We start from the raw sequence: 22670 nt of genomic DNA on the forward strand, positions 1-22670 counted from the left end.
TCAATCAATCAATCAATCAATCAATCAATCAATCAATCAATCAATAACTAAATGGAGGAAAAAGAGAAACACATAATTTAAACATAAAATAAGCAAATAACCAAGCTTTAAAAAAAAAAAAAAAAGTCTATAGTAGCCTGCTATCTTTAATCCTAGGGAAGCAGAGGCAAGTGGATCTCTAAGTGCTCAAGGCCAGCCAGGGATACACAGAGAAACCATCTTTTGAAAAACCAAAAACAAAATAAAATGGGGCTGGAGAAACGGTTCAGTGGGTAAAAGTACATACTGCTCTTGAAAAAGACCTGAATTATCACTTAGGGTGGCTCACAAACACCTCAAACTATAGCTCTCTTCTGGCTTCTCTAGGTCTATACTCTGATGTACACACAAAATGAAAATAACACCTTTTATTAGTTACAAAAGGTAGAATCTATTATATCTACTACAAGCCATTAATGAGTATCTATTACTTCAATATAACAGAAGTTTACTGTAATTGATAATATAGAAAACCTTCTAGGGTCTCTAAATCTAAAAGTATGCTAAAAATGTTCTGTGACTTTTTAAAACAAAACCTCCATTATTTGATTTTACTAAGACTAAGGAGCCAGGTGCTGGGGTGAAAGCTTGCTAGCTCAGAGAAGCAGAGAAAGCACCCAGATGACCTTCCTACTCCATCAACATCCAAGAAGCTTTCTTTCTACATGTCTCCAACCTCCCTTTCTCAAACTGAATGTCCCTCCCTTCTGCACTTCACTCTCCATCCTCCTGACTCCCTCTTGCTGTCTATGTTTTTTTTTTTTTTTTTTTTTTCTTGTTCCCTTCCGGTCAACTGGTTGCTTGCTCTCTCTTCATTTATGGTTGACTTTATTTAATCCCATTTATAATATCCAAGCAGAAAGCTCCTGGATTAAAGATGTGTGATAGGGCTCGGCCACACAACTAGAAATAGGTTTTTTCAGATATTGGGTACACAATGTGATCAAATATCCAGCAACAACAAACACTCCAGGAACTTTTCCTATCCATTAGCTATACACTGACAGGAAAACAGCTGCTTTGCAAACTTCTTTGGGGGACAGGGAGACAGCTCAATGGATAAAATATTTGTCCTTCAACTGTGAGAACCAGGAGTTCAGATACCCAGCAATCATATAAAACCCAAGCAGATGTAGCAGCCAGCCTGTAATCCAACTGCCTAGGAGGTGGAGACAGGATCCCAGGAGACCTGCTAGACCCGCTAGAGTAGCCAAACATAAGTAAGTTTTGGGCTCAGCTGAAGACTGCCTCATTAACTAAAATGGGAGAGCAAGTGAGGAAGATACGCTGTCCTCTGAACTCCATACACATTCAAGGATGTATACAGATCCCCCCCCAACCCTCTCTTTGGGATCCTTGGGGGCTAAAGATTGCAGCTCAGTTACACACACAAGCACACCACACATACACATTTATGGAAGGCTAGGGACATAGTTTGAGTTATAGAATGCTTGCCCTAACATCTAAGAAGCCCTGGATTGGCTCCCCAGCAGTCCATAAGTCAGGTGTGGTGTACAATCCTGTGTTCCAGCATTGGGGAAATGAAGACAGGAGTATCAGGAATTCAAAGTTGGAGACCAACTTGGGCTACATAAAGACCCAGTCCAAAACAAAACAAACCTTCCCTTTGAGCTAAGCATAGTAGCAAATACCTATCATAACCTCTAAATGTGGAGACAGAATACAGGTTAAAAGTCGACGGGTATTAGAAAGGAAGTTCCCCCCCCCCCCCAGAGACAAAGTTTCTCTGTGTAGCTTTGAAGCCTGTCCTGGAACAATATGTAGACCATGCTGGCCTTGAACTGCCTTTGCCTCCCAAGTGCTGGGATTAAAGGCGTGCATCACCACTGCCAGGCTAGAATGGAAGATTTTAAGTACAAATTCCTAACATCAAAAGTACATACATACACATGCTCTCTAGTTCATGACAAGGAAACATCAGGCCAATCCAAGCATGCATGTTATCTTTTACACACTTAACTGCTATATTGTTAGGGGAAAATACGCTCTAAATTGACATTTGCATTCACAATTCCTTTAAAGTAGAAATCAAGACTTCACTACAAAGAACTAAAGCCAAATTAAAAGAGTAAGTGTAACAGCTCATGTGAATAAGCAATGTTAGTTAAATTAGTAGTGAGGCTTCTTCCATTGGGATAAGCATTTACTCTAGAGGAGCGAATGATGGTTCATCAGGGGCACAAATATAATCTTAATACTTCCAGTTAAATAACATCTCAAAACAAAACAAAAAACCCACCCTCATCCCTTGGGGCTGGGGATTGGCATAGGGCTTATTTAGCCTGCAAAAGGTTCTGGGTCTGATCCCAGAACCACACAAACCAGGGATGGTAGCTACTACTACACTAGCAATCTAGATTCAGGAAGAGTCTAGACTCAGTTTGAGGCCAGCCTGAGCTACAAAGTGAGTTCCAGGTGAGCCTGGACTAGAGTGGGAGGAGTCATCATCCCTTTTATACATTTCTGGTTTGGTACTATAATTATACAATTTATAATTGTATAATTATAAATTGTGACATGAGCATGTAATCCTAGTTTTGGAATAATGTAAAGTTTTAAGGTTAGAACAGGTAACTTTGAGTAAGGCCAGTCTGGACAATGTAGTGAGATCTAGTTTCAAAATAAAAGGTGTAAAGGCTAAGGATACACAGTTAAGTTAGTGGCAAACTACTTGCTTAGCATGTAGGAAAGCCTAGGTTCAATCTCTAGTACCACACTCACAAACAAAAACACACACAAAAGATACACTCAATTACTTTGATAATGATAAACGCCTAGAGCTGACTGAAATCTAAAGGCATGTCCCTGTCTACAAATCTGACAAGCATCAACGTGTAAGAAAGTTATGGTTTAGTGTTCCCAGAGTCTAGTAGCATTGATGCATAAAAGAGAAATCTCTCCAGACCAGGGTGAGATGACACTGACCTTTAATCCCAGCACCCAGGAGGCAGAGACTATAGAGTTGAATGAGAATGGCCCCCACAGGAGGAACTATCTGAGAAGGATTAGGAGGTGTGGCCTTGTTGTTGGCTTTAAGGTTTCAAAGTTCACACCAATAGACTCTGCCTCTGCTTGTGGTTCAGAAGTAAGCTCCTGGCTACTGCTCCAGTGACATGCTTGCCTGCCACCTCTCTCCCTACCATGGTGATCATGGACTCCTCTTCCAAAATTGTAAGCCAGTCCCCAATTAAATGCTTTGTTCTAAGTTGTCTTGGTCATGGTGTCTCTTCACAGCAATAGAAGAACTCAACTATGAGACGAACCATTTCTAAGAAAAACAAAAGACAAATCTCTCACATTTCTCAATCACTTCAGCAGATTCTGTGCCTTAACTCTGGGATATTATCTTCTTTGCCTTTATTGTTATTTGTTTGCTTTGTTTTGTTTTAGAGATAGGGTCATATGTGACCTAGGCTAGACTCTCTCCCCATCTAGCTAACACTGGCCTTGAACTCCCAATTCTCCTGCTTCACTTTACAGTAAGTAGTAAGCCACCATACACTGCTATGTCTACTTTTTGTAAGCCTAAGAAAGTATAGGATTTTGCCAGGCATTGGTGGCACATGTCTTTAATCCCAGCACTAGGGAGGCAGAGGCAGGTGGATGGATCTCTGTTGAGTTCGAGGCCAGCCTGGTCTACAGGGGATTTTTAAGACTAGAGCCTGGTGTAATGGTACTCACCTATAATGCCAATATTAAGAAGTTAGAAACCTAAGCTATAAAACTTAAGAGCTTGTCTCATGAAAATCACTCAAGACTGCAGGGTAAATTTAGTAATTAGATAAAATATAGTTTTAATGACTTAAATAACATTTTAACAAGATACATAAAATAAAATCAAAAGTCTCAGTAAGGTATATGACTTCTAGCCTCTAAATGTGTGGGCATGTGCCCACCTCCCAAAACCAAAGAGCAGCTTCAGAAGAGGTGGCAGGCATTCAGATCCTAATGAAAACAAAGCAACTGTACTTTGGCAAGCTTTATGATCGTATACTTAGCTGTGTTTTCTATTTACCTATTTTTATTACCAATGTTCAACAGAGTGAGATGTACAAGAAGAAACATATACATACACAAAGAAACTTCAAGTCATATCTTTAATTCCAGCTCTTGGGAGACAGAGGCAGAGGCAGGCAGATCTCTTATGTGTTTTGAGGCCAGCCTGGCCTACAAAGAGAATTTCAGGCCAGCCAGCGCCTACAGATTGAGAAACCCCGTTACTGATCTTGGGTATACATATACCCAAAACACTATCCTACTGCAGACACTTGTTCACCCATGTTCACTACTGTTCCATTCAAAATGGCCAGAAAATGGAAATAGCTTAGCCATCTATCAGCTCATGAACACAATGACATGTGATACGTTTTCACAATGGAATATTCTCCCGCTGTTGAGAAAAATGAAATTATGAAATTCCTGGTAAACAGAGCTGAAAAACAATCATCCTGAGGTAACTGAGACTCAGAAAGACAAATATTGCATGTTTTCTCTCATGTGAGTGCTAGCTTTGAAGCTTTGGATGTTTTATTTGAAATACTCGTCAGAAAACTAGTCATAAAGGAACTAAAAGAAAAAGAAAGGTTAAATGGTGTGGAGAGTAGGAGGTCAGGGTCCAGCAGGGAATGTGAAAATACATTAACACTAAAGGCCTTTAGAAAAAGATCATATGGAAACCTACTGTGGAAGCTTACTGGAATATGTACATATACATAGAGTAAATGCAGCTACCCTAAAATAGGGCAACAGTACCCCTACCAGGTACCACAGGCTACAAATAAAAAAGTCCAATACCAGGGACTGCTGATTACCTCTTTTGGTACTGTTGATTAGTGGGGTTCTATAGAACCTCAAATACTACAGGTTATTGCCATTGTTCTTGGTTACCCTCAATTTGACAGTAAGACGGCGGAGGGGGGGTGTAGGACGGGACAAGGAAATTAAGCTGGTACTCAATTGGATACTTCATTCTGATAGTTTTGCTTTCATAGTGCTGGAATGTATAACCTTGAACTCACTGATACACCTGCCTCTGCCTCCCAAATGCTGGGATTAAAGATGTGTTCTACCACCACCCAGCCAGAGAAGCTTCTTGAAATAGTAAATAAAAAATTAACACAAGAAGCCTATAAGTGGTCAACACTCAGAGAGTAAGAGACTTTGGCATGCTCAGCCTTAAAAAAAAGACACCCCCCCCCCACAAAGACTCCCAGGATGATTGAGAACACGGGAACATGAAGACTGTAAGAGCCAGAGGTGGTGGACAACAATCAAACAGTACTTTCTAGACAAAAAGGGACAGTTGCACATAAGAACTCATAATGGCTGTGAAAACATAAGCAAGATCCAGAGAAGCTCAAATCAGACAAATCCCAGCATGGAGGAGATTAGTAAGCACCAAATACTGCCCTAAATGAAGGTTTATTGGCAACTGATAGCTATTCAAAGAGCTTTCTGTAAGATTGAACCCTGAATTAGGTAGGGTGCAACCCTTGGTAGACTGATCATGCCCCAGGGAATGGTCCCATTCCCAAGAGTATCTGGGCAGCACAAATTGGACTGTAGGGGGGTGGGGAGGGGAACAAAGCTGGGTGGGAGAGAAGGTGGGAAAAGACTGGAAGGAATTTGGAATGAATATGACCAAAACATATTGCACGAAATTCTCAATAAAAATTAAAAAAAAATTAAGTATGTAATTTACATGGAAAACACTTGTTACTTCAATGCAAATTTAGATGAGAACAAGCTTTTAACATTAAAGGTATGAAGTTTAATAATACCAAATTAGCAAGGATATATATGGAATAGGGATTCCCAAACTAGTGGACATACACATTCAATTTATTGGTATAGCAGACTAGTACCCACCAACACTTTAAAAAATTGTTTTATGTATATAGGTGTTTGGCCTGCAAATATCTGTGCACAGTGTATGTACAATGCCCATGAAAAGCAGAAGGAGGTGTCGGATCCCCTGGAGCTACAGTGTGAGCAGCCATGTAGGTACCAGGAATTAAACTCAGATCCTCTGGAAGAGCAGCAGTCTGTGATCTTAATTGCTGAGGCATCCCTCCAGCCCCCATCAACATTCTTTTTTAATCTAGGAATTTATGTTACAGATATAAATAACCAAGAAACATTTAAAGAGGTTCTCTGGAACATCTGTGGTAACAACCAAAACACAACACATATGGTTAAATTATGGTGCTACCAATGTGATGGCCTATACCTGTAGGCCCAGCACTCAGGAAGCAGAAACAGGAGGAGCAGAAGTTCCAAGGTCAGCACCAGCTACTTGAAGAGCTTCATGCCAATGTAGCTTACAATGAGACCCTGTCTCAAACAAAGACAAACAAGATGATGGCTTGTGAAATGGCTCTTGGGTGGGGACATCTACCACCAAGTAATCTGATAACCCCAATTCAATCAGATAGATCTACACAGTAGTAGAAGATAGCCACTCCATAAAATTGTCCTTGGATCTCCACATACCCATTCACCTTGTGCCCCCCCCCCACACACAATAAGTACATTTTAAGAAAAACTTAAACCCAGCAGCTATCATATTTACTGCACTCCCATAAAGTGCTAGGAACTACTCTGAACTCTTTTTTCTTGACACAGTCCAGTTGGGAGTCAGACCGATCAGATAGTGACCTGAAGATAACTAGGAAGTGTTATTTTAGATAAGATAACCAGGGTTGGAGGTGGTGGCTCACACCTGCACTTCTATCACTGAGACAGCTGAGGATTCAAGTTGCAGCTTAGCCTGGGCTACATAGCGAGACCTGTTCTTCAAAACCAAGGAAGGTCCCTGGAAGAGGTGTTGATCTGAATGAAACAAAGAGCCTATGTTTTGGCAGTTTTCACAGTATTACAATTAATGGTGCTTCCTATTTATTTATTACTAACAAGGTTCAAATAATGGATGGGCAGAATGGAACAGAACAGCAGTTGTCTCAGAGAACAGCAGAAGAAACAATGGTCCCATGGCAGACAAAACAACCTAAGTTTCTACTACTTCCAAGGTCACTATTCAATCTTTGGGTTGCACAAGCTACAAAGCTAGCTTCTGCTCAAAGAATAACTTGCCATATGATTGCTATCCAGACATCGTCTCCCAAGAGAAGGCAGAAGAGAAGCAATGTGTTTGAAATTACTCATTTGCAGGCCAAGATGATGCTTCAGCAAACAAACGCACCTGCTGCTCAAGCCTAACAACCTGAGTTCAATTCCCAGAGTTCACTGTGGTAGGAGAGTGGACTCTCTGAAAGTTGTCCTGACCTACACCTACACCCACAATGATATGCACATACTTACACTCAGGTACACATCACAGAAAAATGAATACACACACAATAATAAAAGGTTTAAAGAATATCTGCAGTGCTGAGGATAGAACCCAGGACCCTGAGCATGTAAGACAAATTTTGTTGTTCTAGTTAACACCTTTAGCCTGATTTAAACTTTTTTAAAAATACACTGAAAATACTGAGCTGAAGAATCTTCATGGTCACCAAGCTCTCTCCATTTCAGCATCTCTGCACTGTTGCCCTGTTCGTTTGCTTACTGAACTCTTGCACAATAACAAAATGCTTTTCTTATTATCTGTTTATCTTCCCTAACCCCACAATGTGCAGCGTGAAATGTGTGCATTTTATACATATAAGAGCTGACAATGTTCTCTAGAAGTGGTCAGTCTCCTACTTGGTTCTGTACTCCAGACAGGTGTTCCCTTTAAAGTTCTTATCTCTTGCAAGTAACATGTAGTTCTTACACTATAGCTCATTAAACTAATTGTTTGAGGTGGACAGTGGAGACAAGACAGCTCAGCAGTTAAGAGACCTTTATGCTCTTTCAGAATACCAGGGTACAGTTTTCAGCAGCTACACCTCGTAGCTGTAACTCTAGCTTCAGAGGAGAATCTGACACCCTGTTCTGGCCTCCTCCGGCACTCACATACATTCAAGAACACGAACAAATACACACACAGGAGGACAAATCTTTTAAAAATATAATTTATATGTCAGCATTATACTATTAAATACAAAGCACACAAAGAGGGTGCAGTGGTTCATGCCAGTAATCCCAGCACTCCAGAAGTCAAAGAGACAAGTGTGGCCATCCTGGTCTACACAGTGTTTCTGGCTAGCTAAGGACAGTTAGAGTCTGTCTTGAAAGATGTAAGGAGGGCGGGTGGGTGAGTAATAGAGCAAGACACTCTTTACAGGAATTTTTAAAAATGCAAACCATAGATAAGACTAATCAGAAAGCAAGAAATTTGTGAAAATAAACCTACAAATAGGAGGAAGCCAACTAAAACATTGATGGCAATAAAAATTACAGCTGAAACTAAGTGTCAAACACAACAGGAAGGGCTCAGTGGTAAACACTTGTCAAGCATTGAGGCTACCAGGTAAAAAAATAACTTCCTGTGTTAGCCCACACTTGCAATCCTAGCATTTATAAAACAGGGGCAGAAGGATCACAAGTTAAAGGCCAGTGTGGTCTACAGAGTCCTATACCTGATCTATACAGGTTTATATAGTGACACAGACTTAAAAAGCCAGTCAGGCAGGGTGGTGATTCACAACACATTCCTATAATCCCAATACTCTAACACTACAACATAAGCTTGCTTTGTTTTCTGAGACAGGTTCTCCTGCAGCCAAGGCTGGCTTCAAACTGGCTTTATAACTGAGGTTGACCCTTAACTTCTGGTCCTGAGTACACATCCAGTTTAGTGGGTTCTAGGTTCTGAACTCAGAGCTTGAGGCATGCTAGAAGCAGTCTACCAAAGACCACATCCTAAACCCAACTTCAAATTCTTAGCCTCCTGCCTTCACTTCCTGCGTATTAATTTAATTCGTGCAGGTGTGCACACCATGCCTAGGGCTTCTTGCAGGCAAGCACTGTAGCAACTGATTTGCATCCCCAGACTATGCTGTTTGTTTTGTTACCTGAGAAAGTCTAATATAGTCCAGGCTTCAAACTCTTGATTCCCTTTCCTCTATCTGCTGGGATTAAAGGTGTGTGCCACAAATGCCCAGCTCAGGTGGCACACACCTTTAATTGCAGCACTCCGGGAGGCAGAGGCAGGTGGATCTCTGAGTTCCAGGCCAGTCTGCTCTACAGAGTGAGTTATAGGACAGCCTGACCTATACACTCTGTCTCAGGAAACAACAATACAAAACCCCACCTGAAAAATAGGACTAGTATGATGTGACCGTCTAGATGAGAGTTAAAACCCAAGCTGTAATTGTTCTATGATAAGGTGTTACTATGACAAGGTGTTATTTATGTCAGTGGGAGCACATGCCAAGGAAAATTTGTTGGAAGTCGGAGAACTGCTTTGGAGAGCTCTCTCACTGAAGGTCCTAGGGACTGAACTCAGTTTATCAGGGTTTCCAACAATGGCTTTTTCTCACTGAACCATCTCACCTGCCACATGGGTAAATCCGGGATGGGGGGACAAGAGTATGTAAAGAGCTTCATAGTATCTGTAGTTTCAGATACTGACAGTCTTGGAACACATACCCTGCCCATAGAGAGCTAATTCTTGTATGGCCTATTTGACTCAAAACCCTTCTACTTGGTAACAAATCCAAAAAGATGCAGTATTTTAATCCTTAAAACTCTATGAAATTGAGCTGGGCATGGTGGTGATACAGCCTTTATTTCTGGCACTTGTGAGGCAGAGGCAGGCTTATCTCTCTGAGTTGCAGCCTGGTCTAGCAGCCAAGGCTATACAGTCAGACCCTGTCTCAAAAACAAAACAAAACAAAAACAAAAACATCTGCAACGTTATTACAAAGTTAGAATCTAAAAGTGTGAAATATGTTTACTCCTAAACTGACTTTGACTGGTAATCACCTGTCTACTAATTTAATGTATGCTAAATACAGCTTAATTAAAAAGCCTTTAAAACTTGTGTAACAAATAGAGTCACCAGTTCTGAGACTTTCAAAGTGTTTTAAAGTTTTAACTCAGTCCTTCATTCATTCATTGAGGGACATGCTAGAGTGTATATTCAGAGGTCAGAGGAAAACCTAAGGGATTAAGACTTCGTCTACTACCACCATGTGGGTCACCAGGGTCAATCTCAGGTCATCAGACTTGGCAGTAAGCACTTTTATCCACCGAATCACCTTGCTAACCCAGACTGTGAGAATTTTGGTTTTCTAAACATAGAAAAAAAAAATCTAAAGACATCATCAATTTTTCAACAGTATCAAAAAGTGTAGCATTAATCTTTTTTTTTTAAGTTACTTTTTTAAAAAAACATTTATGTGCAGATGTGTTGTACCACGGAGGTCAAAGGACAACTTTTGGGAATGTTCTCTTTCTCCAAATGGAGGTTGGAGGCTGGGGTATCTTCCTTGCTGGGGGAGTCAAGGGTGTCTGCCCTTTATGATAATGTACTACTAATCACCAGTTTTTATGTATATGCTCCCAGCCTCTCTCCTTCAGCACTGTACAATGAAGTGTTTCTTTTTCTGCCTTTCAAATGTAGAACCAAAGCTGGGCAGTAGTGGTGCCTTTAATTTCAGTGCTCTAGAGGGAGGCAGAGGCAGACAGAGTTCAAGGCCAGCCTGGTCTACAGAGGTGAGAAAGGGGAGAAAAAGTGGAACCAAGAAAGCTACAAATTCACAGTCACATTTTTCCAGAATACTTAGGTACAATATATTCTGAGAAGATCCAACATAGTTACTTACATTCATTTGTCATCCTTGCTAATAGGTAACTCCAGCTCAAAAGCTCTACTCAAAACCCAGTTGTTTCTTGCCCCCACTCTCTCTTCGATTAATTCCCTCCCCTCCCACAAGCATTCTCTGTTCCTTCTCAGCTCTACCTCTGGCACTAGAGAGCTGTCACCCTTGTCATAGGATTCATTTATAAGCTTTAAGTCAGAGGGTCTATCATATTCAAAGTGGCTTCTCCCATTACATTCACGTAACACCCCCCCCAATCATTCTCATTAGGATGTCCCCTCACATTCTCTGCATGACAATTGCTAATCACTACCAAAATAACACTGAAAATACTGTCATTTCTATTTGAGGAGTGGTGTGAAATGTGTATTTGAGAAAGGAGGTATCACACTGTATCTGGAAGTCTATTCTGAAGCCCAGGATGTCCTTGAACTTGCCTAGATCTTCTTGCCTTTTTACTGGGATTACAGGTATTCACTTCCATGCTTTGCCAACACTGACATCTCATCAAGGTAAGTCTTATTCTCAGTTCCTCAAACACTTGGTTAAATGTCTGGCACCATTCTAAAGATTGGCAAAAGTTTGTGGAATAAATACTGTCCTAAAAAGAATGATCATTACTAGTAAAATACACAACAAAGGAAATGCTGAAGATTTTACACACAAGAACTGGAATGAGCTAATATACAGAAAAGATTAGCAAAGACAAAATTCCAAATAGATGAGGTTCTGGGTCAGAGTGGACATGAACAGCACTCAACCCAGATAACTTTAACTCTGTCCAGGACTAACAACAAATTGTTCCCCACCTCAACTACAACTTTGTAACTCCACAATTTTTCAGCACTCAACTGCTCATTAGGAGTGCACGTACCAACATACTTCCATTATTTCGTATTCTCTAAGGCATACCAAATGAGGAGCAAAGGGATGGCTGAAACCTGATAGTGCAAGTACCAGGAGCAGAAACAATAACGGCAAGCATTTTCACTTGTGAGGCGCTTGAAAACATGGAAAATATGGAGATCAAACTTAAAAACACATCCGTAAGCATGTAGCCCCACAGACTGGAACCCGCACAAAAATGATCAAGCACCTGACTGCCAGATGTACAGGCCACTCAATAACATCTCTTGCCCGACCTATTCCACTCAAAGTCTAATCTCCATTACAAGGCTCACCAGCCCCATTCCCTGTAGTACAAAACCGCAAATGAATACAAAACAGGTCAAAGAATGGCACGAACATCTCTTCATACCTGCCCAAAATAGCAAAAACCATCCCCCCCCCACCAAAAAGAAACCAACAACCAACCAAACGGCTCAGTAATCCCTAATCGGCAAGCTCTAGAAACCATGCAAAACCAACCGTCCTATCTTTGGGAAGTCAAAAGATGCTGACTCCAAAGATAAGTCTCTGGCACCAGCCCACCTCTCCTGATTATTCAGAAAAACCAGGGCTTTCCAGTTTGGAGATCATCGCACTACTCAAAAAAAGATAAAAAAATAAATAAAAATAAATAAACAAATATCGTCTCCCTGCAGGAACTCGCAATCGATCCCTCAGGGGGGCAGTGGCGCTCCAACCACCCGACCAGAACCCAGGCAACAGCGACCGGGCACAGCCCTTCCATGGGAGCTCTCTGGGCTCTCAGTACCGCCCAGCGCAACCCGCCCTGGCAGTGACTGAAGTGAGGGTTGTGGCAGAGCTGGGCCTGCCCGGCCCGGGGGCGCGGCGAGACACGGGGGTGGCGTTTTCTTCTCTAGCCCCCGGCTGCTAAGGCGGACCCGGAGCCTCCTCCCCAGGCCTCCCCGGCCCTGCACCCTCGGCCAGCTAGCCGGCCCCTCACCTGGCAGAAGCTCCTGCAGTAGTTCAAAGATGAGACCTCGGACACCTCCTGCTCCCTCAGCTCAGTCTCCAGCTGCCAGAGACACGGTCGCAGGCCCGGGGCTCCCGGCGCGGGAGATGCAGGGCGATGACTCCTAGCCATGGACTCAGTCTCGGATCCGGCTCCGGCTCCCGGGACCTCCGGAGCCTCAGCCCCGGCCCCGGCGGTGGCGTCTCCCTTTCCGTCCGCCATCTTCCCACGGCCCAGCAGCGCGTAGGCAACCAAACCACGTGACTCCGCCTGGACCCGCCCCCGATCGCCCGTGAATAGTGACGCACTCCCTGGCGACGCTGGCGCCAACTTTATTCCGTCACTAGGACGCCGAATGTTGGTCCTCTCAGAAGTCTCCACCGCAGCCGCCTTAGCAACAGCCTAGCAACGACGAGGTTCTAGCGGCCCTGGGTTCTACAGGCCCGTCAGACTCGAGGAGCGCCAAGGGCCTAGAGACAATCGAGCTGTGAGAAATATGTCAGCCGAGCTGCGTACTGAAGAGCGAGGGAAAGGTATTCCAGAGTGAAGCCTGGAGAAAAGCATCCCCGGTTGGAGGAAAATAAATAAAGGCCTGAACTGAAAACAAGCTCAAGGGGATTTATTTTATAATGGGAATGTCAATATTAGTCAACGGAGAAAGGATCATCCAAACATATATGGCGCTGAGACGATTCTACTAAAAGGGAGAAAAAAATTGGGGGCGGGGAGGGCGGGAGTGGTTTGAGACAGGATTTGTCCCTGGCTGTCCTAGAACTCACGATATATAGACCAGGCTGGTCTCAAACTCAAAGAAACCCTGCCTCTGCCTCCCGAATGCTAGGGTTAAAGGGTGTGCGTCACCAACGCTGAAAAAATAGATATTTTACTAATATCCAAAGTTTATGGATAAAGGCTTAAAAAACGGCCTGGCGAGCCAGGCAGTGGTGATCCATGTCTTTAATCCCAGCACTTCCAGCACTCGGGAGGCAAAGGCAGGCAGATATCCGTGAATTTCATTGAAACCAGACTGCTCTACAGAGCTACTTCTAGGACAGTCAGCGCTACACACAGAAACCCTGTCTCCGAAAAAAAAGAAAAAAGAAAAAAAAAAAAAACAACACAGAATAAAGCAGCACATCCCAATGAAAATTCAGGCCACCCTGGCTTCATAGCAAAAAAGTTTCTGCCCCCCCCCCAAAGAAAAAGAGAAGGAAAAGAAGCTGTAATATCAGCATTCGTAAGGCAGTTCCGAAGCCACTAAATGGCCTGAGTTGCTTTGCTACACAGCAGGGCCCTCATCAAAAGAAAACAATAAAAACAAACCAGGTGGCACACACCTTAAATTTAATCCCAGCACTGGGGAGTCAGGTGATCTTTGAGTACGAAGGCAGCCTGGTCTACAGAGCTAGGACAATTAGAGCAACAATCAGGATGTGGTGGTGCATGCCTTTAATCCCAAACAAACGAAAAACTAAATTAAAAAATTACAACATGTATTTATTTACGTACGGGGAACTGTGATGTGTGTGAGTGCCTATGTGCCACACTGTTCAGTGTAGTGATCAGAAGACTACTCTTAGGAGTGCTCTCCTTCCACCACGTGGGTTCTGAGGATCCAGCTCAGGTCATCAGCCTTGGTGGCAGGTATCTTTACTTGCTGAGCCATCTCATCAGGCCCTAATTTGAATTTTTTAAAAAGAAATTTAAAGGAAAACAAACGCGAACAACAACAACAACAACAAAAGAGTTCCCTGGGCAAGGAAATACTAAGTACAAAAGTCATGAGGTTTGTTTTTCTTGTTTAAGAATGGCAAAGCTCCTGTAATCACAGCACTTCAGTGAGAGACACACAGGAGGGGGAGGGAGGGTGAAGGGAAGAATGACGCTGGAGCCCACCGTGTGGAATTAACTGGTAAAAATGAGAAAAGTCTTTGAGAAAGCCAGAGAAGGTAGCACCCAGAACACAAGAGATTTAGTCTAGTACATAAAGGAGAGGTACACATTTTAGTTTTTCGAGACAGGGCTTCTTTGTGTAACAGTCCTGGCTATCCCGGAACTCGCTCTGTAGACCAGGCTGATCCCGAACTCAGATCTTCCTGCCTCTGCCTCCCAAGTGCTGGAATCAAAGGCAAGCACCGCCACTGCCCATCGAGAGATACACTTATTTCAACTGGAGGGAGTCTATAAACAATGGGTCCAGATGAAGGTAAATGTATAATGTGATATAGGAGATTTGAGGGTCATGACCTAAATGCTCCACCCCCTCCATGAAATATAAGTCATTTTGCCGATGAGTTGTTTGTGAACTTACTACAAAAACAGAGTCACCTGGGAGGAGGGATCCTCATAAGAGGAAATGTGTCCATCACACTGACCTGTAAGCATGTCTGTGTGACATTTTAAGTATGTTGACTGATGTGGGATGGCCTAGCTCATTGTGAGTAATGCCACCATGGGCAGATGGTACAGGAAGGTATAAGCAAGGTAGCTGTATATGAGCATGGATGCGAATCAGAAACTTTCCTCCATAGTTCTGCACTCTGCTCCTGTTTAAGTTACTGTCATAACGTTGCTCAATGATGAGCTGTGACTGGGGCCTGTAGGCCAGATAAACCCTTTCTTCTCCAAGTTCCTTTTTTTTTTTTTTAATCACAACAATAAAAGTAGGGCAGTCATTAAGTCCAAATTGAGCTTCTGAGACAAAAACAAAACTTTGTTCAAGTTGTTTGGGAGTGAGATAGGAGACAATGCATACTAATAGGCACCTGAAGACTCTAGGGCTATGCATTTATTCAAGAAACACTCATTGATCACATAAATTGTTTCTGGTTCTGCCCTATAAAAAAAAATCCTGAGTTTTGTATCCCCTTTGTTCCCTAGAAGTTACAATACAGTTAGTTCATATACACTTTTTGTAGTTATGCCCTGCTGCATCCCCAAGAAAATTGGGTCCTGGACCCCTGGCTAGCGTCAGCCAGGAAATGAAGAAAATGACAACTACACAGACACCTATATCTAGGATCAGGTGCAGGTCTCTAAGGCTACCACCATCATGGCAACCTGGAATAGGACAACTCAGAGGGAGGATTTAGCTTATCTCTGTAGGAGGTCTCTCTGTAGGCCATAGCCTCAGGCTATAAACATCCTGGAGGAGGAAATTGCAGCTGCCAGTCTTTACCTAGACTGATCGATTGTTCTTAAACACCTAGACTCCCAAGAAAAACTTAGTTCCCTTCAGCCTGACCCATACGGATAAACAGCTTTGCCAACTGGTCCTTGACAGGCTTTGTCCATATCTAAAGATACATTTGCTCAGGACTTTCACTCACTCAGAGCATCTTCTGCTCCCTACAATAGCCAATGTTATAAAAGGCAGTCCTCCCAGCAAAACAGCCACCATCTATATCAGAAAAACTGTGCCTGCTTTTAAGAGTCTGTAAGAATACAGCTTGTTATGCCGGGCCTTGGTGGTGCATACCTTTAGTCCCAGCACTCGGGAGGCAGAGGCAGGCAGATTTCTGTGAGTTCCAGACCAGCCTGGTCTACAAGAGCTAGTTCCAGGACAGGCTCCAAAGCAATACAGAGAAACCCTGTCTCCAAAAAACAAAATCAACAACAACAAAAAGAATACAGCTTGTTGATGCCTGACACCTTTTCATAGAAAAGGAAAATAAGGAGGTCATTAAACCTACAACTGTGGTTCTAGCTGCTCCTTCAAGGCATTTGTATGCAATTTTGCCCTCGTTGTACTTGGCCTCAGAGGTATTAGAGGGTATAGGCTGGGTGGGGAAGTTCATTGAAGAGAAACCCTATGCAGCTATGGGGAAGCCATCATCTATGCTGGGTGAAAAGATTATCCAGTGTGACAACTTTGGGGTCATCCATGCTTTTTCAAGAAGCCTCTCATTCATGCTTTATAAGTACGCCCCATAAAACCATTACTTTCCCAGGGTGAACTTTAGTAGAATTGTACTTTGGTTGGCATTGGGATATTATGAAGAGGGAGTAGACATTGTCTCCCTTAGGAAAGAACCCTTCAAATATCCTAGTTCTGTTAGAATATGAGCAGAAACATGGAAGGTGTCCACCTCTTTTGCAGTTAGAGACCAGCAGAGACTTAGATCTTCCATAACCTACCAGCAGTAGGCAGAGACTTAGATCTTCCATAACCCAGGAAACTACTGTATTTGTTGGTAGCTGGGTTTTCTGTGGGCTGAAATAACCCTTTGTAGTTTGATGCTGCAAATAAGTTCTTCCCATCCTATTAGAAATAAAGGCACCAAGATACTTTCCCAAAGACCATACATGACCACCGAAGAACATCTTGATGAGAAAATTTAAAAGGAACACAAGGACACCTTGACCTTTGGAGCATACTCCAAGTATAGTGTAGGATGACATGAGGTGGTACTCAAAGAAAGGAACTGAACGATGATGTCACAAGAGGAGAGGACTGAAAATGCACAGTGCACAAAGAACCCAGGGGGCTGCTGCTCACTCCCTTCTAGTCAGCCGGTTCCACATTTGCCCGGAGTGTATTTTGCTTTGTTTTGCTACATAAACTTCTCTTGAATTTTATATCTTGATCCAATTCTTTCCTTAAGAGAGAAGACAAGAAGAGAGGAGAAACAGCTTATACATCTCCCATGTTCCCCTTGGCTGAAGCTGTGTATTTCTCAGTACACTTTTATTAACACATAGAAGACAAGAGCATAGCCCAAGTGTGATCGCCTTTAATCAAAGCACTCCAAGGGCAGAGGCAAGTCGATCTCTGTGAGTTCAAGGTCAGACTGGGCTATACATCAAGTTCCAGGCCAGCCAAAGCTCCATGGTGAGACCCTTTCTTAAAAAAAAAAAAAGTGTGTGTGTGTGTGTGTGTGTGTGTGTGTGTGTGTGTGTGTGTTTGTGTGTGTGTAAGGGGTTTCAGTGAGATGGTGCCATTGTTTTCCATTAATTTGAAAAATAGTCACTAGATTAACCCATAATTTGAATGGCCTGCTGGATGGGACCAACATCAGTTCTAAACTGACCATTCAATCTACCCATGTCTGAGTCAATTTTATGTCACTAACACAAATACTTAAGTTAACTTATGAAGAGAAAGGCTAATTTGGCTTCTATTTAAGAAATTTCAATCCATAATAGATTGGTCCCATTGCTAGCATATTGAGGTAGGAAACTTAAACTTTGATAAAACCTCTTACTTCATAGCCTAGAAGTGAAAAGGGAGAAGATGGTCCAGGTCCCCAAATCCCACTGTAGGGTACATTCTTAATGACCTGAACACCTTCCAATACCCTTCTAATACATCTGAAATTTCCAAATTGGGGATCAAGTCATGGGCTCATGGAGGATACTCAAGATCCACACTGTAAGTGGTCATGCTCATTGGCATGGAGTTATGCTTTGAAGCATTTGTGTTGGCAAGAACAAGGCTGTGGACTTGTTAGTGTTCTGGATCAGAGAAAAAAAGCATTGTATCTCTAAGCTGCAGCAATGAGGCTGGGTTTCTTACTCATCCTAAGGTAGATATGGATGCACACAGAGCAGAGGGATGTTGTAACATCTAATGAGAAAAATCCATGTTGAAATTTCCCAGAACAGCATCAGATGCACAGTAAGCAATCAGTAAATGCTATCACTAACCTTCTCAAAGGGTTGTTCTCGGAGGGTGACTTTAGTGCCCCCTTCTTATAGGCTGTCTGCACATACAGAAATCATATGTTTTCATGACTTTGTCCCGTGCATGAAAAAAATGACTCAGGGAAATACCATATTGGGGATCATTAAAGGAGCTGGTCTGGCTTCAGTTTTGGATTTTGCAAGTTCAGTCTGGCTTCAGTTTTGGATTTTGCAAGTTCAAGAACTTGAGCCTACATTTTCACCTAGCTGCCGATCAAGTCACAAGAGTCCAATTTACTAATTGATCCTAAGAAAGCTATTGTCATCCCTATAGGAAAATCATCTTGGGAACAGAATTAGTAACAGAAGTTTCCTTAGGGAAGGTAGGGTAAGTGTAGAAGGAACAACAAAATCTCTGCCATCACTCCCACACCCAGTCTAATTTGAGTTACAATCATCCCTTTCCTCCTCCTTTTTTTCCTCCTTTTTAAAAAGACATATTTATTGCTATTATATGTGAATGAGTGTTTTGTCTGCATATATATCTGTGAAACACATGTGTTCATGGTGCTAGAAGAGGTTGTCAAGTCCCTAAAATTGGAGTTGCAGATGATTAGCAGCCACCACATAGGTGCTAGAAACTGAATCGGGGTCTTCTATAAGAACAGCTAGTGCTCTTAACCACTGACCCATCTCTCCAGCCCCAAATATTTATTTTTTTTTAAATTTTTATATATGTATGTATGCCATGTATGTGAGGGTAGTCATGAATGCTTGGAGAGAATGACAGATTCCCCTGGAGCTGGAGTTGTAAACAGTTGTGAGCCACTGGACTTGAGTGCTAGATTCTGAATTCAGGTCCTCTGGAAGAACAGGAAATGCTCTTAACCTCTGAGTCATCTCTACAGTCTTTTCTTTCTCCTCCTCCTTGCTCTCCTCCTCTCCAATCTCTGCTGTCTTATTTATTTTTAGGCAAAGTCTCACTATGTAGCCTTGGCTGGCCTGGAACTCTTTGTGTAACCAAGTGGCCTTAAACTCCAGATATCCTGTCTGTGCTTCCCAAGTATGCAAGTATACAAGTATGCTTGGCTTTGTTGTTTTCTGAGGAGCCTGATATTAATCCAGAATGGCTAAAAATTTTGTGGTATTTCTACTTCCTAGGTGCTGGGATTACAGGCGTGTGCATTTATGCATAATTTGGTCAAGATGTTTTTTGTTGTTTGTTTGATCTCTGGAGGCTTAAGTGCCATCTGTTTTGATAATTAATGTCCAAGAAGTACCTGGTTACATTGGCCAAGGAGTTTATCCACACTGCCCCCTAGAGGAATTTGTTTCTGAGATAACAGACTCTGGGTCTGCTTTAAGATGCTTAAGAATCTATAAAAATCTTTGTAACCTATTCAAATAACACTGGAGACAGACAAAGCTTCAAATAATCCCTGAATTTATCCCTATCGTAATAGTGGACCACAGAGACAAAATATGCAGGGATCCAGGAGGAAGCTAGATATCAAACAGATTCCCAATCAGCAGAGTGTGTGAGTTCCAATTATTTCAGAGAACAAGGGAAGGGAACTGATTGAAACATGAAAGGGATTATTCAGGGATGGGTGTCTGTTTTGTTTCTTAGTGGTTTTTTTGTTTGTTTTGTTTCATATAGCCCAGGATGAGCCCAAACTTACTATGTAACCAAGGGTGGTCTTAAACTCTTCATCCTCCTGCCTCATCTTCCCAAGTGCTAGGATTATAGGCATAAATCACCAAATCCAAATTATGTAGTGCTGGGGATCAAACACAGGGCTTTACACACATAAGGTAAATGTTCTACTAACTAAGCTATGTCTCCATCCCAAAATGTGCTGTGCTTTCAAGCATTGCTAAATGTATGCTATGCTTGTGTTAGCTATAGGTGAAGTCATGGGTACTTCTGAATACAGGATTGTAAGGATAATATCAGATTCTCGGGCGGTGGTGCATGCTTTTAATCCCAGCACTCAGGAGGCAAAGGCAGGTGGATCTTTATGAGTTCAAGGCCAGCCTGGTCTACAGAGCAAGTTCCAGGACATCCAGGGCTACTCAGAGTAATCTTGTTCCAAAAAACTAAATAATAATAATAATAGATAATAAATTCATATGAAATGATAATACATAAACTTGCTCAAGAAGCCACAACTGATATTGCTGACAATGCAATGTCCTCTGTTTTTCTTTCTTATATCTTGTGACAAATTTATTCCGTAGTAATAAAGTCATAAAAAATGAGTTAGTACTAGAATATGTTTGAACTCTTCCCTTTTTGCTAGACAGCCTTTTTGAGGGCCAGGCTATGGTATGAACCACCACACTGTATTAATTCCCTTCCTTTCCCCTTCTCCTTTCCTTCTATCTGGTTTTTAGAGACAGGGTTTCATGCAGTTCTGGTTGGCCTCAAATTCCCTATGTGGCCTTGAACTCCCATCTTCCTGCCTCTACCTTCCGAGTGCATTTGGTTACAGGCCTGAGCCCAAATCCCCAGTCTATACAGTGCTAGAGATTAAGTCTAGGGCTTCATTCACGCTACGCAAGTAAACTACCATTCCCCAGACACTTTCTTTCTCTTTTCTTTTTCTTTTTTTCTTTTTGAAACAAGGTCTCATACAGCCTCATACAGTCTTGAAAGTGCTATTTGGCAAAAAATTATCTTGAGCTCCTGATCCTCCTTGCTGCACCTCCAATTAGAGAATTGAGATTGCAAGCATTTTCCACCATACCCAGCCCCTCTTCTTCCACTTATTGTGTGTGTGCATGCACGTGCGTGCACAGGAGTGTACATGCACACATACCACATGCAAATATGCCATGGAAGATGAGTGGATGGTCAGAAGACAACTTGGGGAAGTTGCTTTTCCTTTTCCACCACGTTGGTTCTGGGAATCTTTGGATCATCAGGCTTGGTGGCAAGTACTCTTACCAGCTGATCCATCTCACTGGCTTCTTTTCTATTTTTAATACATGAAACATTCAGAGAGAGAGAGAGAGGCAGGAGGGAGAGAGAGAAAGCGAGAGAGAGAGAGAGCACTCCAGTCAGTTTAGTTAGGGTTACTTACAGAGCATAGGTAAGGGATTGACGGGATTGTTCACAGGAGCATGGGCAATTTACAAGTGGCTACATCACTGAAAAATAATGTACTCCCCCCCCCAGCAACCATTAACTGCTTATATATTCCCAGAGACCATCGGGGCCTTGTGAGCCCCTTTGCTGCATGATAGAATGTTGATGGACCCACTGTGTGGTCCAGTTCTTTTTAATAACATTTTTATTAGATTTATTCATTTTATTTTATGTATGAATGTGCACCACTTCGTGTATAGTGCCTGTGGAGGTCAGATGAAGGCATCATATCCCCTTCAACTAGAATTATGGATGATTGTAAACCATTATGTGGGTCCAGGTCCTCTATAAGAGCAATACATGCTCTTAACCACTGAGCCATCCCTCCAGCTCCACCATGTGTACCCTTAATGTTACCCAGAAAGAGAAAACAGTCCCTGACATCTAGAAATGTTCTTGGTTACTCCTAATTAGTAGCACAAGTAGGTATTAGCCTGGCATGGACAACTCAGTCGTGGTATTTGAGTGTTAAATAAAAATAAAATCAAATCAAACCCATAAATGTCAGGTATACTCCAAAGACAGAACAGCAGTATGATCTAGTCAGTTGGGATGGCTCACATCTATAATCCTAGCATTTAGGATGCCACCATAAGAGGCTCAACAAGCATTCCAGGCCAGTCTGAATCACATAGGGAGTTCTAGGCCAGTCTAAGCCGCATAACAAAATCCTGTTTTAATAAAAAAAGAGAAAGAAAGAAAGAAAGAAAGAAAGAAAGAAAGAAAGAAAGAAAGAAAGAAAGAAGCTGGATTTTGGTGGTGCACACCTTTAGTCTCAGTACTCAGGAGGCAGAGGCAGGTGAATCTCGGTTAGTTCGAGGCCAGCCTGGTCTACAAGAGCTAGTTCCAGGACAGCTCCAAAGCCACAGAGAAACCTGTTAGGGAAAACAAAAACAAAAACAAACAAACAAAAAACAACAACAAAAAGGAAGTAGAAACATTGTGTGATGAACTTGCTGTCTTGGAAAGCTGGCATATCTCTCCCTTGTTGAACTTCAATTTTCAGTGACCTTGACAGTAAACTGACTCTGGTGATATCCAATAGTGGGAAGGTTTTGGACTATGTTTGATGTGCTCCTATCTAAATGAAAACATATTAACATTTTGAAAAGCAGAAGTGAAAACAAGATACTAGTACTCACATCAAATTTACAGTTTAAAAAGATGTCTTTGTTCTCCTTTTCTCTTTCTTGAGAACAGTCTCACCATATAGCTCAGACAGGCCTTGAGCAGGCAGCAACCCTCCCATCTAAACCTCATCTTACTC

At 42.2% G+C, this 22670-nt stretch overlaps 1 protein-coding gene across 1 annotated transcript in view; it reads right to left on the reverse strand.

Moving 5' to 3' along the window:
* Positions 1-22670, reverse strand: part of LOC127225083 (zinc finger protein Rlf-like) — a 63365-nt gene that overhangs the window by 22383 nt on the left and 18312 nt on the right. The window contains exon 3 of the mRNA XM_051188342.1: positions 12622-13032. Coding sequence (XP_051044299.1) covers positions 12622-13032 — 411 coding nt within the window. The remainder of the gene's footprint in view (positions 1-12621; positions 13033-22670) is intronic.

This window comes from Phodopus roborovskii, unplaced genomic scaffold (genome assembly GCF_943737965.1).
Source record: "Phodopus roborovskii unplaced genomic scaffold, PHOROB, whole genome shotgun sequence".
Taxonomy (NCBI): domain Eukaryota; kingdom Metazoa; phylum Chordata; class Mammalia; order Rodentia; family Cricetidae; genus Phodopus; species Phodopus roborovskii.